Source organism: Hyla sarda, chromosome 13 (assembly GCF_029499605.1).
Source record: "Hyla sarda isolate aHylSar1 chromosome 13, aHylSar1.hap1, whole genome shotgun sequence".
Classification (NCBI taxonomy): Eukaryota; Metazoa; Chordata; class Amphibia; order Anura; family Hylidae; genus Hyla; species Hyla sarda.
The window spans coordinates 9,795,415-9,811,868 of record NC_079201.1 but is presented as its reverse complement, the minus strand read 5'-3'; the positions used below and the strand labels follow the sequence as shown (position 1 = coordinate 9,811,868).

The 16,454-nt window shown below is 47.1% G+C and overlaps 2 protein-coding genes across 5 annotated transcripts in view; one reads left to right on the top strand and one right to left on the bottom strand.

Annotated features, from left to right (window-relative positions):
• Positions 1-16,454, bottom strand: part of LOC130297764 (cytochrome c oxidase assembly protein COX11, mitochondrial) — a 172,630-nt gene that overhangs the window by 84,335 nt on the left and 71,841 nt on the right. The gene's annotated exons all lie outside the window — the stretch shown is intronic.
• The window catches only part of TOM1L1 (target of myb1 like 1 membrane trafficking protein), an 81,589-nt gene that overhangs the window by 37,468 nt on the left and 27,667 nt on the right, over positions 1-16,454 (top strand). For all 3 annotated transcript variants that reach the window (XM_056550624.1, XM_056550622.1, XM_056550625.1), the window contains exons 4-8: positions 315-464; positions 2,021-2,152; positions 10,162-10,236; positions 11,510-11,626; positions 12,830-12,963. In XM_056550624.1, coding sequence (XP_056406599.1) covers positions 315-464; positions 2,021-2,152; positions 10,162-10,236; positions 11,510-11,626; positions 12,830-12,963 — 608 coding nt within the window. The remainder of the gene's footprint in view (positions 1-314; positions 465-2,020; positions 2,153-10,161; positions 10,237-11,509; positions 11,627-12,829; positions 12,964-16,454) is intronic.

The following is a 16,454-nucleotide window of genomic DNA, read 5'->3' as shown; positions in this document are numbered from 1 at the left end:
TCATTAACAGTGAGCTGTGCATGGATAACACATCACAGATGCCCCCATTGACTTAACAGAAGGTGGGTTCTAGTTTTGATGTATCCTGGACCCAGGTAAAACCAAACTATGACGGCCGAGTCCTTATATTAGAGAAGTTTTCTCCGTTCTTCAGCAGGCTGCCATAATAGTCTAACAAAGCTTCAGTACAAGGTCATGGCGGCAGTAACCAATATATTTTGCCTTTGGTGTTCGGAGCCTCGGAGAACAGGTCTGGGATTTAGTGATCCTTTAGTGTTTCTTAATGGTGTCTTTGTACTTTCTCTGCCATTCAGCTATTGGAAATGTGCATGCAGAACTGCAACACAACATTTCAGTCCTTGATCCTAAAGAAGGAATTCTGTAAGGACGTTCTGGCCAAACTGCTCAACCCCAAGTACAATCTACCCATGGATCTGCAAAACAGGATCCTCCGCTTCATCATGGTAATCTATTTGTGTGTACTGTAGCATGGACATTATTGTCATTAGAATATCTATTGCATATTAGCAGATAAGGGCTCGTTCACACTGCCGGAGTGCTCCGCTAAAGGGAGCTCTGTCAATCAGTCCATAGAAAGGACGGGAGATGAGTGGAGACAAAAATACTGCATGTCCTACTTTCTTCTCTGCTCAGCTCCTGTAAAATACCTTACACCCAACAAGCTCCATTAAAGGGGTACTCCACTGCTCAGCGTTTGAGGCAAACTGTTCCGAACGCTGGAGCCGGCGCCGGGAGCTTGTGACATCATAACCCCGCCACCTCGTGACGTCACACCCTGCCCCCTCAATGCAAGTCTATGGGAGAGGGCGTGACAGCCGTCACGCCTCCACCCATAGACTTGCATTGAGGGGGCGTGAAGTGACGGCATGAGGGGGCGGGCTATGACATCACGATTTCCCGGCGCCAGCTCCAGCGTTTACGCTGAGCAGCGGAGTACCCCTTTAAAGTCAATAGGATTCATAGGGATCAGGTGGTGTCAGTTGCGATCCGACCCGTTCTGGGTCCATTCAGCGCAAAAAAAAAAAGGGCAAACTGGGTCAGAACGTGACGGAGCATAATGGCAGTGTAAACTTAGCCTTACATGGCCATAGCCTTACATGGCCATAGCATAGCATGGCCATGTCACGAGCCTCCGGATCTGCACCCGATGCTCTAAACTGCCTACTCTAGGTGTTTCATATTGTCCCTGAAAGGTAAATCAAAGCTTCATTCCAAGTCCTGACCACCAATAAAGCTATAGGTAGCTGTCCCTTATGCTCCTACTACTGTATGTGCACAGTGCTGCCTCCTGAATGTAATCCCCTCTACCCTCTCTTTAGCTTGTCATCAGCAGCGGTAGCTTCTGTGGTTCATTTATCAGGCTTCTTTACCAATACGTCTAGTCTCATAGACTACACAGTAGGCTGGGTTCACATTGCAGAATCTCCGGACGGAATTTCCGCTGGAAATACAGCGGTCAGCACTAGGACCATGCGGACTGCATTGCTAACCACATAGACAGCAATGCAACTTCTGAGTGGATCTGCCAAATGATCTGCTCAGAAATACATTGCCGCCTATGAGAACGGAAATGCAGGCTGCACGGTCCTAGCGCCGCCCGCAGGATCTCCGGCAAAAAAATTCTATCCTGAGATTTCGCAGTGTGAAGCTGGCCTAAGAGTGAAGGCCAGGGCATCTCTCTGACTCTGCAATCCAATCTATCCAGTACCAATAGGATTGCTGGTTACAATCTACATTTTTGGTACAGTATCATAAGGCTATGTTCACACATAGTATTTTGGTCAGGATTTTGCTCAGGAACAGACACAGAAAAAGGTGAAAACTTTCCATTAAAGTTGTTTCTCTGTGTCGCTTCCAATCCTGGTTTTAGTGAAAAATAGTGATGAAAAAATCCTGACCAAAATACTATATGTGAACACAGCCTAACACTATAATGTGTCTATACCCACACACATTCTAGGAAACAATCATTCACATATTTTTTTCTTTTTCTCACCAGACGTGGTCTACACAGTCAACGGGCAATGCCGACGTTACGGAGGTCAAAGAACTGTATTTGGAGATGATTAAGAAAGGAATCCAGTTCCCTCCTTTGGATGCCAGTAAAGAAACAACCACTGAGCTGCGAAGGGTAAGACAGCACATATTAAGGGGTACTCCACCCCTAGACATCTAATCAGATGTCTGATCGCGGGGGTCCCCAGACATCTGGCTGTGGCATCCCAGACATCCGGTGCACAGAACGAACTTCGCTTTGTCCCGGATGACTGGGGATGCGGGGCGGAGGCTCATGATGTCACGGCCATGCCCCCTCAATGTAAGTCTATGGGAGGGGGCGTAACATCCGTCACGCCCCCTCCCATAGACTTGCATTGAGGAGGTGTGGCCGTGATGTCACGAGCGGGGCGTGACCATGACATCACGAGCCTCCGACGCTGCACCCATCGCTCTTAATGAACGCCAGGTGCAGCAGGGAGATCGAGGGGGTCCCCAGCGGCGGGACCCCCCACGATCAGACATCTTATCCCCCTATCCTTTGGAAAGGGGTGGAGTACCCCTTTAAGGGGTTAAGAGGAGTTATGGAGATAAAACGGGACATTGATCGTCTCTCAGGGAACATGCAATGTACAGGATCATAGAAAGTCCATTAGCTATGGACTGGTCAATCCCCAGTAGGATCGCTAAGTTGAACTCTCTTGAGTTGGGCGCACCCCTTCTACACCTGCTAGATCAGTGGTCTCAAACTGTGGCACTCCAGATGTTGCAAGTGAGTGACTAGTTCAAAAGTACATAAAGAACAACTCTCTAGGTTGTCCCCTTGGATCAAAGTATTTGAAGAACAGTTCTCTAGGTTGTCCCCGTGGTTCAAAGTTCAAGAAGAACAGTCCTCTGGGTTGTTCCCATGGTTCAAAGTTCAAGAACAGTCCTTTAGGTTGTTCTCTTGTTAAAAATTCAAGAACAGTGCTCTAGGTCGTCCCCTTAGTTCAAAGTACAAGTAGAACAGTCCTCTGGGTTGTCCGCTTGGTTCAGAGTATTTGAAGAGTAGTCTTCTAGGTTGTCCCCGTGGTTAAAAAGTCCAGGAAGAACAGTCCTCTGGGTTGTCCCCATGGTTCAAAGTTCAAGAACAGTCTTCTAGGTTATCTCTTTGGTTGAAAACCCCATTTTGGACTGTTCTTATTGCATTTTGAACAAAGGGGACAACCTAGAGGACTATTATTCTTGTACTTTGAACTATGGGGACAACCTAGAAGACTGTTCTTGAACTTTGAATCATGGGGACAACCCAGAGGACTGTTCTTCTTAAACTTTGAACCACGGGGACAACCTAGAGAACTGTTCTTGAACTTTGAACCAAAGGGACAACCTAAAGAACTGTTTTTGAACTTTGAACCAAAGGGACAACCTAGAGAACTGTTTTTGAACTTTGAACCAAGGGGACAACCTAGAGGACTGTTCTTGAACTTTGAACCAAAGGGACAACCTAGAGGACTGTTCTTCTTGTACTTTGAACTATGGGGACAACCTAGAGAACCATTTTTCTTCAACTTTAAATTATGGGGACAACCTAGAGAACTCTTCTTCAAATACTTTGATCCAAGGGGACAACCTAGAGAACTCTTCTTCAAATACTTTGATCCAAGGGGACAACCTAGAGAACTGTTCTTCAAATACTTTGATCCAAGGGGACAACCTAGAGGACTGTCCTTCAAATACTTTGATCCAAGGGGACAACCCAGAGGACTGTTCTTCTTGTACTTTAGTCTTTATAATTGATGCCCTCTCTATACATGAGGCCCCGCTCCTGTGTATAGCAGCACCCCCGCCATTTGTGTGTGGAGAGGCTCCTTACATGTGACTGGAGAATCCCTCCGGGTGTTACACTATGTGCGTTGCTATGAGCGGATATTCTTTCCCTCGGCAGCGTTCTCCCTCGTAGAGGTTATCAGAAAGTTCTTAGTTAATTCTGGCTCATTGAAGCGGTTCATTACGGGACGGACGGGGATGCAATTAGATCTGGTTTATCTTGTTTGTCCAGACGCTTTGTTAATGCCGTGTAATATATCAGCCGCTCCGCAATGCTTTTTGCTTCTTTTAATAATTGTGTATGACAAATGACCAGACGCCGACGCCTTTTTTCCAAATTCTGCAGTACAATTGTTCAATTGTACGATGTTCGGGCTCCGCCGCAGCCTCGTTTAAAGGAACAATACCTAAAAATCTGGATTTATTTTCACATTTTCCTGTTTAGCCAGTTACCCTAACATAAGGCCGCAAATAATTTGGCAAATTTGGTAATGTAACTGATATTGCCATCATCCATTCGAGTATATTGATGCAAAGAATATCACTCTCTGGTATCAGGGGACACAGTATTGAATTCATAGTTTAGCCCAATCCCCAGTTTTGGAATATGTGATCCTTATTGCAAAATATTATTGCATTTAAAGGGGTACTCTGATGCCCAAGAAAATGTTCCGAATGCTTAGAGCGGGTGGCGGGGGTCGTGCCGTCATGGCCACCCCCGTTGTGCTGTCATGACACGCCCTCAGTGCAAGTCTATGGGAGGGGGCGTGGCGGCCGCCACGCCCCCTCCCATAGACTTGCATTGAGGGGGCATGTCGTGACATCACATGAGGGCTTGGCCATGATGGCATGACCCTGCCGCCTGCACCAAGCTTTCTAAACCAACGATGGGTGCTGCACAGAGATCGCGGGAGTCCCAGAGGCAGGACCTCATGATCAGACATCCAAAGGATGGGGGATAAGATGTCTAGGGGCGGAGCATCCCTTTAAAGAGGACCTGTGGCCAATCCATTAAATAGCTTAGGCCACCCTGATCACACACCTCTTTACAGTTTCTTGATATTCCTTTCTGGGGTTTATAATTTGTCTAACAATTCAGTAAATAGTCAGATAGGCGTGAACTTAATGACACCCAGTTTGCCCGCACTAAACCCAATATACTGGGTTATAGTGCGAGTGAACAGCTTTACAAAGAGGGTCTAGAGTATAGGCAGAGTTCTGACATTGTAAACTTCCTGCTGCATTGGTATCCAGTGCTCATTGGAGGCAGAGAGCTGGCTCACCCAGCTCCCCTGCCTCCTCCATATTCGCCGTGTGCCACCACACCCTTCATTTTTATGCTAATGAAGTCTTCGGGTGAGTGCACAGAGAAAACAGTGCTCATTCGCATAATAAGGAAGGTGGCGGGATAGACAGAGAATATGGGGTGCCTAATACAAACCCCCTGACTGTTAAATCCCACTCATCACCTAATGGGTCACTAACATTTAAAAAATGTAAGGGGTACTCCCCTAGTTAACGTGTGACACGGCAGAAGTTGTGGTCGGTGGAGGTCAGGTGGCTGAGACTATTATTGATCGCCAGAACAAAGGGACAGAAGTTCTCAGCTGAGTGCTGTGCCTCTTCCTTTCTTCTGAGCTTTCCTCGGAAAGTTTCGAGTCAGGATCTTACTCTTCATCAGATGGTGCTTATGGAACATTGTAGAGGTCATGATTTCTAGGACATATTCTCCCCAAAGAGAATAGCAAGTAGTCTTGACCACGTCTACATGCCTAAATGCATTAAGTTGCTGCCATATGATTGGCTGATCAGCTATTTGTGTTAACTAGCAATAGAACAGGTGTACCTAATAAAGTGCCCAGCGAGTGTATAATAGATAAGACTATATCTCACCGGTACCAGATGCAGGAACAGGAATCCCCGGTTGTGTTCCGGATCTCATTGCAGCTTCTGTCCCTCAGCACCAGAGTAATAAACTCTCCGCCGGCCGACACATGCACTGTCCTCATACCATGGTCAGGGAGGACCCAATCTACACACAGCCATCATTCCTGGATTAAATCCTTCACCTTTCTAGCCTTATATTTATAGTACGAGCTTCTGGAGAAAATTAGATTAGTCAGTAACTTATGGTCGTACAGACAGAACACGACCATACATTTTTTTTTTTTTTTTGCCTTATTTTTTAATATTTTTATTTGCCAAAATCTATTTTTTTTTATTATTATTATTATTATTTTATTTATTTTTTCCCCCCCACCGTGCCTGTCTTTCACCATACAGTGCGTGCTATTGTTTTACGGCCCATTATAATTATTTTTGTGTTTCGCTTCTGCGGTGCCAGCGTTTGGTCCATAAGCATTTTTCAGCATGTACTTTGTGATTTATAGAGAAATAAAATGTTTTCGAGCACTTCCCCGGCCTATGTACTTGGATGATTTGAAGGAATAAATTCTATGAAGTAGATACTTTAGCGGAATGAAAAGGTTTTTCTCTTTCCCCTGCCGTGTTTATGACGGTAAAAGGCGTTTTATAAAAATTGAGGCGCTCTCCAGCCGAATAACAATTTTTTTTGCTTGCAATAACGTGTATGGAAATATTTTCCTAAGGACCACTGCAACGCACACGTATTACAGAGATGTTATACTGACTACAGTCTGGCATCCATGTTTGGTGTTCCACAATAATCAGCACTACATTGCACGCCCTGCCTGGTGCACTGTCTCTCCACCCCTTGTGTGGTATGCTCCATGCCCGTTCCTGGTGGTCCATGGCATGCATTTGGCTCAATGTTTAAGCTCATCGTCTGGTATCTTCACCCTTGAGTGGCATACCCGTTCCTGGTGGCCTATGGGCATGCACTTAGCTCAATGCTTTAAGCGTATGCTCTGATACCTTGTGTGGCATGCTCCATACCCGTTCCCTCTGGTACCTCCCCCCCCCCCCCTTGTGTGGCATGCTCCATACCCATTCCTGGTGGCCTATGGGCATGCACTTAGCTCAATACTTTAAGCGTATGCTCTGGTATGTGCCCCCCCCCTTGTGTGGTATTCTCCATACCCTTTCTTGGTGGTCCATGGCATGCACTTAGCTCAATGCTTTAAGCGTATGCTCTGGTATCTCCCCCTCCCCCCTTGTGTGGCATGCTCCATACCAGTTCTTGGTGGTCCATGGCATGCACTTGGCTTAATGCTTTAAGTGTATGCTCTGGTATCTCCACCCCTTGTGTGAAATGATCCATACCCATTCCTGGTGGCCTATGGGCATGCACTTAGCTCAATGCTTTAAGCGTATGCTCTGGTATATCTCCCCCCCCCCCCCCCCTTGTGTGGCATGCTCCATATCCATTCCTGGTGGTATATGGTATGCAGTTGGCTCAATGCTTCAAGCTCATGCCCTCATACTCTGATGTCTATAAATAAAGCCACACATCTATATAACTTTTTCCATAGATACAGCCAAACCTCTCCAACAGGCCACCTCTTTGAGAAGACCATTCATCCTTTTATCTAAAACACTTTATGGTTGATGGATATTCAGTCTACCATACATTATGCATGGGGTCCATCTCCTTGGAGAAGACCATCCCCATAGATCAACACTCCACTTGCAGCATACTCCCAATGAAGTTCACATAAAGAAAGTTCCGTAGCAAATATTTCTAGTAACACAGTCTGGTGTAGATGACTTATTCTTCTGTCAGACATTGGGTTGACGACCATATACATATAGATTACTTCAGGCACCTTCTATAAGACATTAAAGATTCTTGTACTTGGTCTTACATTACTCTGAAGGTTACAGAATCATAAGCCTGTTGTACCCATGACCCTCACAGCATCGCCACTGGACACGTCCTGCATAAACAAATACATTCATCTTATAGATTTCTTCTGGAGCCAGATGCTTGTGGTTGGTTTAATAGCCAGAAGCAGCTGAGTCTGCAGGAACGTTTTATGAGCGTTGTGGCTCCTATCATGCATAGCATCATCATTTTATCACAAAGCAAAACAAAGCCAGGAAGCTCAGACGTCAGCTAAGATACATGAGGCTACACATCTTCACTTTGTTTATACAAGATTAGAGCAGGTTTACTACTCCGCAAGATGAATACTACTAATGCCCAGTACTGCTGAAGCCTATCATTGCCCGTCACCTACCTCCCCCCCAGTACTGCTGAAGCCTATCATTGCCCGTCACCTACCTCCCCCCCAGTACTGCTGAAGCCTATCATTTCCCGTCACCTACCTCCCCCCAGTACTACTGAAGCCTATCATTTCCCGTCACCTACCTCCCCCCAGTACTACTGAAGCCTATCATTGCCCGTCACCTACCTCCCCCATACTACTGAAGCCTATCATTGCCCGTCACCTACCTCCCCCCCAGTACTACTAAAGCCTATCATTGCCTGTTATATACCCCCCCAGTACTACTAAAGCCTATCATTGCCTGTTATATACCCCCCCAGTACTACTAAAGCCTATCATTGCCTGTTATATACCCCCCAGTACTACTGAAGCCTATCATTGCCCGTCACCTACCTCCCCCCCAGTACTACTAAAGCCTATGATTGCCCGTCACCTACCTCCCCCTCAGTACTACTGAAGCCTATCATTGCCCGTCACCTACCTCCCCCCCCAGTACTACTATAGCCTATCATTGCCCGTTATATACCCCCCCAGTACTACTGAAGCCTATCATTGCCCATTATATACCCCCCAGTACTACTGAAGCCTATCATTGCCCATTATATAACCCCCAGTACTACTAAAGCCTATCATTGCCCGTTATATACCCCCCCAGTACTACTAAAGCCTATCATTGCCCATTATATACCCCCCAGTACTACTAAAGCCTATCATTGCCCGTTATATACCCCCCCAGTACTACTGAAGCCTATCATTGCCCATTATATACCCCACAGTACTACTAAAGCCTATCATTGCCCGTTATATACCCCCCCAGTACTACTAAAGCCTATCATTGCCCGTTATATACCCCCCAGTACTACTGAAGCCTATCATTGTCATTATATAACCCCCCAGTACTACTAAAGCCTATCTTTGCCTGTTATATACCCCCCAGTACTACTAAAGCCTATCATTGCCCGTTATATACCCACAAGTACTACTGAAGCCTATCATTGCCCATTATATACCCCACAGTACTACTAAAGCCTATCATTGCCCGTTATATACCCCCGCCGTACTACTAAAGCCTATCATTGCCCGTTATATACCCCCCCAGTACTACTAAAGCCTATCATTGCCGTTATATACCCCCCAGTACTACTAAAGCCTATATACCCCCCCAGTACTACTAAAGCCTAACATTGCGCGTTATATACCCCACCAGTACTACTAAAGCCTATCATTGCCCATTATATACCCCCCCCCCCCCCCAGTACTGCTGAAGTCTATCACTGCACGTCCTATACCCCCCTCCCCCCCCACACTTATTACTCTACACCACAAAGTGAGCAGGCAGGAGCATACCTAGATTATTTGGCACCCAGGGGGGGGGTGAGTATGTAAATTGTGAGTATGTAAATTGGTCCCCATTAGGTAGGTAGCTCTCCCCCAGTAGCCAGTAAACCCCTCCTCGTAATCAATAATCCCCCCATTAACCAGGTTGCTCCCCCAGTAGTCAATAATTCCCCAGTTACCAGTAATCCTCCTCAAGTAGGCAGTAATCCCCCCCAGGTAGGCAGTAATCCCCCCAGGTAGCCAGTAATCCTCCCCCCTGCATTAGGCCATCTCTCCCCAGTTGGCAGTACCCCCCTCAGTAGGCAATAATCTCCCCAAGAAGGCAGTAATTCCTACCTATTGCAAATATAATAAAAACAAAAATATATATACTCACCTCCTCACCCAAACATAGCAGCAGCAGAAGCCAGACTGCCTCCTTCTTCCTCTGCTCTGGTGCAGGAGCATACTCCACTCCCAGTGTAGGCCGCAGCCTTAAGCTGTCTTCAGGCTGCATACTACAACACCGCCGACCAGGGGATCAGGGACAAGTGATCAGGATTCCCCGGTCAGTGAGTGGATTATAATGTGGGAGGTTTAGACGCCTTTGGAGTGGATTGGGGGGAGTCATCGGCACCCTGGGTATATTCCCCACCCCCCTCCGTAAGCACACCATCGTGAGCAGATCCTCAAAACTAGTTTGTTACAATGTAACCTCTCATTGTCTGCACATGTATCCCCTATATTGGCAGGAGCTGCGGCATATGTTGGTGCCATATTACCAAACATTTTTGTTACTATTTCTCACAGACTCAAAGACTTGACCAGACTCAGATAAGTGATCTCATCCTTCTCTCTGCTTTTCCTTCAGGCTGATAAGATGACTGATAAAACTACTACTCCATTACACACAGAAGTGTCCGGGCAGCAGCTTTCAGCCGAACAGGTATGTGCAGCAGAGTATCCACAATATAGACCAGTGTTTCCCAACCAGGGTGCCTCCAGTTGTTGCAAAACTACAACTCCCAGCATGCCAGGACAGCCTTAAGCATTACTTGTTATGTTTTCCGGTGTCGGTGAAAAGGGGGTTTCCCAATTAATTTCAGAAATTTTACATAATTTTACATAAAGGAATATAATCTAAGCCAGTGTTTCCCAACCAGGGTTCCTCCAGCTGTTGCAAAACTACAACTCCCAGAATGCCCGGACAGCTGAAGGCTGTCCGGGCATGTTGGGAGTTGTAGTTTTGCAACAGTTGGAGGAACCAACCCTGGTTGGGAAACAATGAACTAAGCTCTGCATTTTTTTAAATTAAAGTAAGAACTGTGGCTGTCGTGAGGCAAGATGACTGTCTTGCCTCAGGCAGCAGATTTTAGAATCCCTGGAGGAAGCATGTTTTGTGGTGTAAATGTAAATTTACCTTCTGCCCCTCACCACTACCTCTGTTTCTCCCATTCTGTACTGTCGGCTCCTGTGACCTATAAATCATGGCTGGTCACACATGTGGAATGTAAGGCAGTCAGGAGTCATTATTTGGTGACCGTACAACAATTATAGAGTTATACAGAACACTACTGATATAGACCAAAAACTATACAAAACGTCTAACTCAAATGGCCGTATGAAGGCCTAGAAATATACGGGGGCCTTACTGTATCTCTGTATATCATACACATGCAGTGCAGGGAGAAATAGGGTCTAGATGAGCTCTGCTGTATTGTAGTACATGGAGTCCTCAATAGATGCACAGAACTTCACAATTTTATTGATATGAAACAATGGGTCGACGGATTTCGGTGCCAACATGTACCTTAGTCAAGGTCCAATGTAAAAACACCTCCTAGTGTCCTGGCTCTCTGACATGTGCATCGGTGATGAAGTTGATACCTACAAGGCACCAAATTTGTTTAATCTATTGTTGGGAAGACTCGTCTAGATCCTATTTTCCCACATTGCAAATGCCTACTTATCTGTAGGGCAGATGGATCGGGTTCTGGCTAAAATACTGACCAAATAGTGACCAAAGTCCTGATCAAAAATGCCGAAACAATATGTATGAACCCAGCTTTAGACCTACGAGTTAGGAAAAGCAGCCTGGTTCATGGAGTCGTCTCATTGACTTCCAGCATGGACAATATGGTGTCCACTCCTGACCTCAGCCATATGTGTATGATCTCGGTAAGTAGAGCTGCAACATTAAAGTGTCTTGTATCCTCCAGATCGGTAAACTGTACAGTGAGCTGGATATGGTGAAAATGAATGTGAGGGTCATGTCCGAGATCCTGCTGGAGAACGTCCCAGGAGCAGAGCTAGAAGACGATATGGACCTCTTACAGGTATCTTCTTACTTATGTTTAGTCTATGGGTAGTAGTCACCGATGGTTTTACCTTACATCCCATTATATCTCACCATCATTCGAAAGACATGCGGTAATGCAGTACAGTGTGACGGTCCTGATCAATTGCTGCAGGAGATCACAACGAGACCCCTGCGATCAGACATCTTATCCTTTGGATAGGAGATAAGATGTCTAGCAGCCGAGTACCCCGTTAAATAGGGACTACGTTCTCAGTCGGCGATCAGTTGTACATGAGTCCCTTTATATCCAGTCTTCTCTCTCACAGCTTTTCTTTAACCTTTTTTTTAGTACTTTATCCATTTTCCCGGCACAGTTCTGCTCAGTTGTCTTTTCCCTTTTATCCCGTATTCTCTTCCTCCTCATTCTTCTCACTTCCTCGGTTCCCACAGACACTTCTCTTATGTCCACTGACTGCAGTTTTCTTGGTAACAATGTGGGCGGCACATCTTCTTATTAAAGGGGTATTCTGGGATTTTTGGATGTAAGACAGAGGCAGAAAAGTCAGTCTAGTTTCTAATATACTTCCCTTACTTGTGTTTGGTAGCTGGTATAAAATTTCTTTGTCTTTCTCTTCCCTGGAAGTTCATTTTCTGCAGCCTACAAAATGAGTGTTGTCTCTGACTTTTCCCAGCTTGCTGTGTGGCCCGAGACATTACATCACTACTCAGGTGCTGAAAGGTGGCTGTTCTGTCTGTTGTAAGCCCCCTGTTGGCGTTACCGGCGCACATGTGCATTCATCAGCAAACAAATCCACAGCTTGTGTGTCAGGTGATGTCAGGCAAGTCATGTGATCAAAGGGGGCATGGCTGTGCTGCAATGGGTGGGGATGTGTAGGAGGGAAATAAGTCCCCTCCCACCTTGAAATAAAGGATCCTTGGGATTGTAGTTTCAAGGTGGACAGAAGAAGTAGCCAGTTCCCAAAAACAAGCCAGCAGTGTGATGGAGGACACAGGACATGGCCATTTACCACCAACACAAGCACAGATCCTTGGTCAATATATCCATTACTGTATGACACTGAAAGTAAATACTGTGTGAGACGACAATGGGACGGTTCATTTACTGACAGTGCAGGCGGTGGGTGCATTCTTATGTGTAGGGCTCGGCATCGCAGAAGCGAAAAAGCGACAATTTATCTGTGTCACTCATTTATGGCTGAACCCCAATGATATCTGACAGGAGCTGGAGAAGGTGTGCCGGGAGATGCAGGCCCGGATCCTGAAGCTTCTGGAGACCGTACAGAATGAGGACGTTATCATTGAACTGGTGCAGGTCAATGACGATCTGAATAATATCTTCCTGAGACATTCCAGGTAAAAACATTTCCATATATGGGATTTCCTTTCCTTTATAATTATCACTACTATATATATATATATATATATATATATATATATATATATATATATAGTAAATTTGAGTAGCCGTATTAGTCCAGTGATGCAGATGCAAATCATAAAATGTTGCAGTATCTTGTAATACCTTTTTTATTGGACTAATTTGCTTTGGACTTGATAAAGGGAGGAATCCCTAAAGCTTGTTTCTACAAAATGCTGTTAGTCCAATAAAAAAAGAATTACAAGATACTGCAACATTTTATGATTTGCTTCTATATATTTTTATATATATATATATATATATATATATATATATATATATAATGTATCAGTGTCCCGTATCAGTGTCGAAACATCTCTAAGCTCTACTACATTTTTATGATTGTCTAGTAAAGCAGCCATATTGCAGCTCTTCAGGAGGCTAGGAAAGCTGGGTGGCATGCAATATGTGTGCCAACCAGCTTTCCTGGTCTCCTGAAGAGTTCCAATATGGCTGCTTTACCAGACAGTCAAATACAAATATAGTAGCCTTTAGGGATGTCCACATACCAACAATCTTTACAGTGCAAGGAGAACAAGCAGCCTATTACTTTTGGAGCTTCAGGAGGCAGGGAAAGCTGGGTGGCACGCATTATGCGTGCCACCCAGCTTTCCTTGTCTTCTGAGGAGCTCCAATATGGCTACTTTACCAGACAGTCAAATAAAAATATAGTTAAGTTTAGGGGTGTCCAGATACCAACAATCTTTGCAGTACAAAAAGGACAAGCAGCATATCACTACTGGGGCTTCAGGAGACTTGGAAAGCTGGGTGGCATGCAGTATGCGTGCCACACAGCTTTCCTAGTCTCCTGAAGAGCTTCACTGTGGCTGCTTTACCGGACAGTAAAATAAAAATACAGTAGCATTTAGGGATGTTCAGATACTGCCAATCTCTGCAGTGCAAGGAGGACAAGCAGCCTATTACTTCTGGGGCTTCAGGAGGCTGGGAAAGCTAAGTGGCACACTTAGTGGCTGAGAGGCAGGCATTATGCATGCTACCATGCTTTCCTTATCTCCTGAAGAGCTCTGACATGGCTGCTTTACGAAACAGTCAAATATAGTAGAATGTAGGGATGTCCAGATACCAGCAATCTCTGCAGTGCAAGGAGGACAAGCAGCCTGTCACGATGCCGGCTGGCAGGAGGTGGATCCTCTGTGCCAGAGAGGGATTGGCGTGGACCGTGCTAGTGGACCGGTTCTAAGTCACTACTGGTGTTCACCAGAGCCCGCCGCAAAGCGGGATGGTCTTGCTGCGGCGGTAGTGACCAGGTCGTATCCACTAGCAACGGCTCAACCTCTCTGACTGCTGAAGATAGGCGCGGTACAAGGGAGTAGACAAAAGCAAGGTCGGACGTAGCAGAAGGTCGGGGCAGGCAGCAAGAATCGTAGTCAATAAGGCAATAGCAGGAGGTCAAGTACACAGTATGGACAAACACAGTAACGCTTTCACTAGGCTCTAAGGCAACAAGATCCGGCAGGGGAGTGCAGGGGCAGTGATCAAATATAGTCTGGGAGCAGGTGGAAGCCAATTAAGCTAATTGGGCCAGGCACCAATCATTGGTGCACTGGCCCTTTAAGTCTCAGGGAGCTGGCGCGCGCGCGCCCTAGAGAGCGGAGCCGCGCGCGCCAGCACATGACAGCGGGAGACCGGGACGGGTAAGTGACCTGGGATGCGATTCGCGAGCGGGCGCGTCCCGCTGTGCGAATCGCATCCCCGACGGCCAAGACAGTGCAGCGCTCCCGGTCAGCGGGACCGACCAGGGCGCTGCGGAGAGAGAGACGCCGTAAGCGCTCCGGGGAGGAGCGGGGACCCGGAGCGCTAGGCGTAACAGTACCCCCCCCCCCCTTAGGTCTCCCCTTTTCTTTGTCCGGTAACTGCCTCCCCTGGGATGAGGACACCGGGAAAGAATGGAGGGTTTCCTCAACGGCAGGCAGTACAGCAGGAGTGGGAATGGGGAGGGAGGGCAGAGGGCGAGGCCTGGCACGGGGCAGTGTGACACCAGGACGGGGGCCATGAGGAGGCACCGAGGCTTGCCTGACTGGACTGGGAGGGGGGGAGAGGCACTTCTTATGGCAGGCAGAGTCCATAAAGACCTTAGGGAGACCGGTTACAGGGGGAACCACAGGGTCACGGCAGGGAGTACTGGGAACCGGTTTAAGGCAGTCCTTGAAACAAGAGGTACCCCAGCTCTTGATCTCCCCTGTGGACCAATCCAGGGTAGGAGAATGATGTTGAAGCCAGGGTAGTCCAAGGAGAATTTCGGAAGTGCAATTGGAGAGGACCAAAAACTCAATTTTTTCATGATGAGGTCCGATGCACATTAGGAGGGGCTCCGTGCGGTAACGCACGGTGCAATCCAACCTGACTCCGTTGACCGCGGAAATGTAGAGTGGCTTGACGAGACGGGTCACCGGGATGCGGAATTTATTCACCAAGGAATCCCGAATAAAATTCCCAGAGGCACCAGAGTCCAAGCAGGCCACGGCTGAGAGGGAGGAGTTGGCTGAAGGAGAAATCCGCACGGGCACCGTGAGACGTGGAGAAGCCGGCTTTGATTCAAGAGACGCCACACCCACGAGAGCTGGGTGCGAGCGTGCGTTTCCCAGACGTGGAGGACGGATAGGGCAATCCACCAAGAAATGTTCGGTACTTGCACAGTACAGACAAGGATTTTCTTCCCTACGGCGATTCCTCTCCTCCTGGGTCAGGCGAGACCGATCCACTTGCATGGCCTCCTCGGCGGGAGGCCTAGGCGTAGATTGCAACGGAGACTGTGGGAGAGGTGCCCAGAGATCTAAGTCTTTTTCCTGGCGGAGCTCTTGATGCCTCTCAGAAAAACGCATGTCAATGCGAGTGGCTAGATGAATGAGTTCATGCAGGTTAGCAGGAATTTCTCGTGCGGCCAGAACATCTTTAATGTTGCTGGATAGGCCTTTTTTAAAGGTCGCGCAGAGGGCCTCATTATTCCAGGATAGTTCAGAAGCAAGAGTACGGAATTGTATGGCGTACTCGCCAACGGAAGAATTACCCTGGACAAGGTTCAGCAGGGCAGTCTCAGCAGAAGAGGCTCGGGCAGGTTCCTCAAAGACACTTCGAATTTCCGAGAAGAAGGAGTGTACAGAGGCAGTGACGGGGTCATTGCGGTCCCAGAGCGGTGTGGCCCATGACAGAGCTTTCCCAGACAGAAGACTGACTGACTACGAAAGCCACCTTAGACCTTTCAGTAGGAAACTGGTCCGACATCATCTCCAAGTGCAGGGAACATTGTGAAAGAAAGCCACGGCAAAACTTAGAGTCCCCATCAAATTTGTCCGGCAGGGACAAGCGGAGGCGAGGAGTGGCCACTCGCTGCGGAAGAGGTGCAGGAGCTGGAGGAGGAGAAGGTTGTTGCTGCTGTAGCTGTGACTGAAATTGCAGTAGCTGAGAC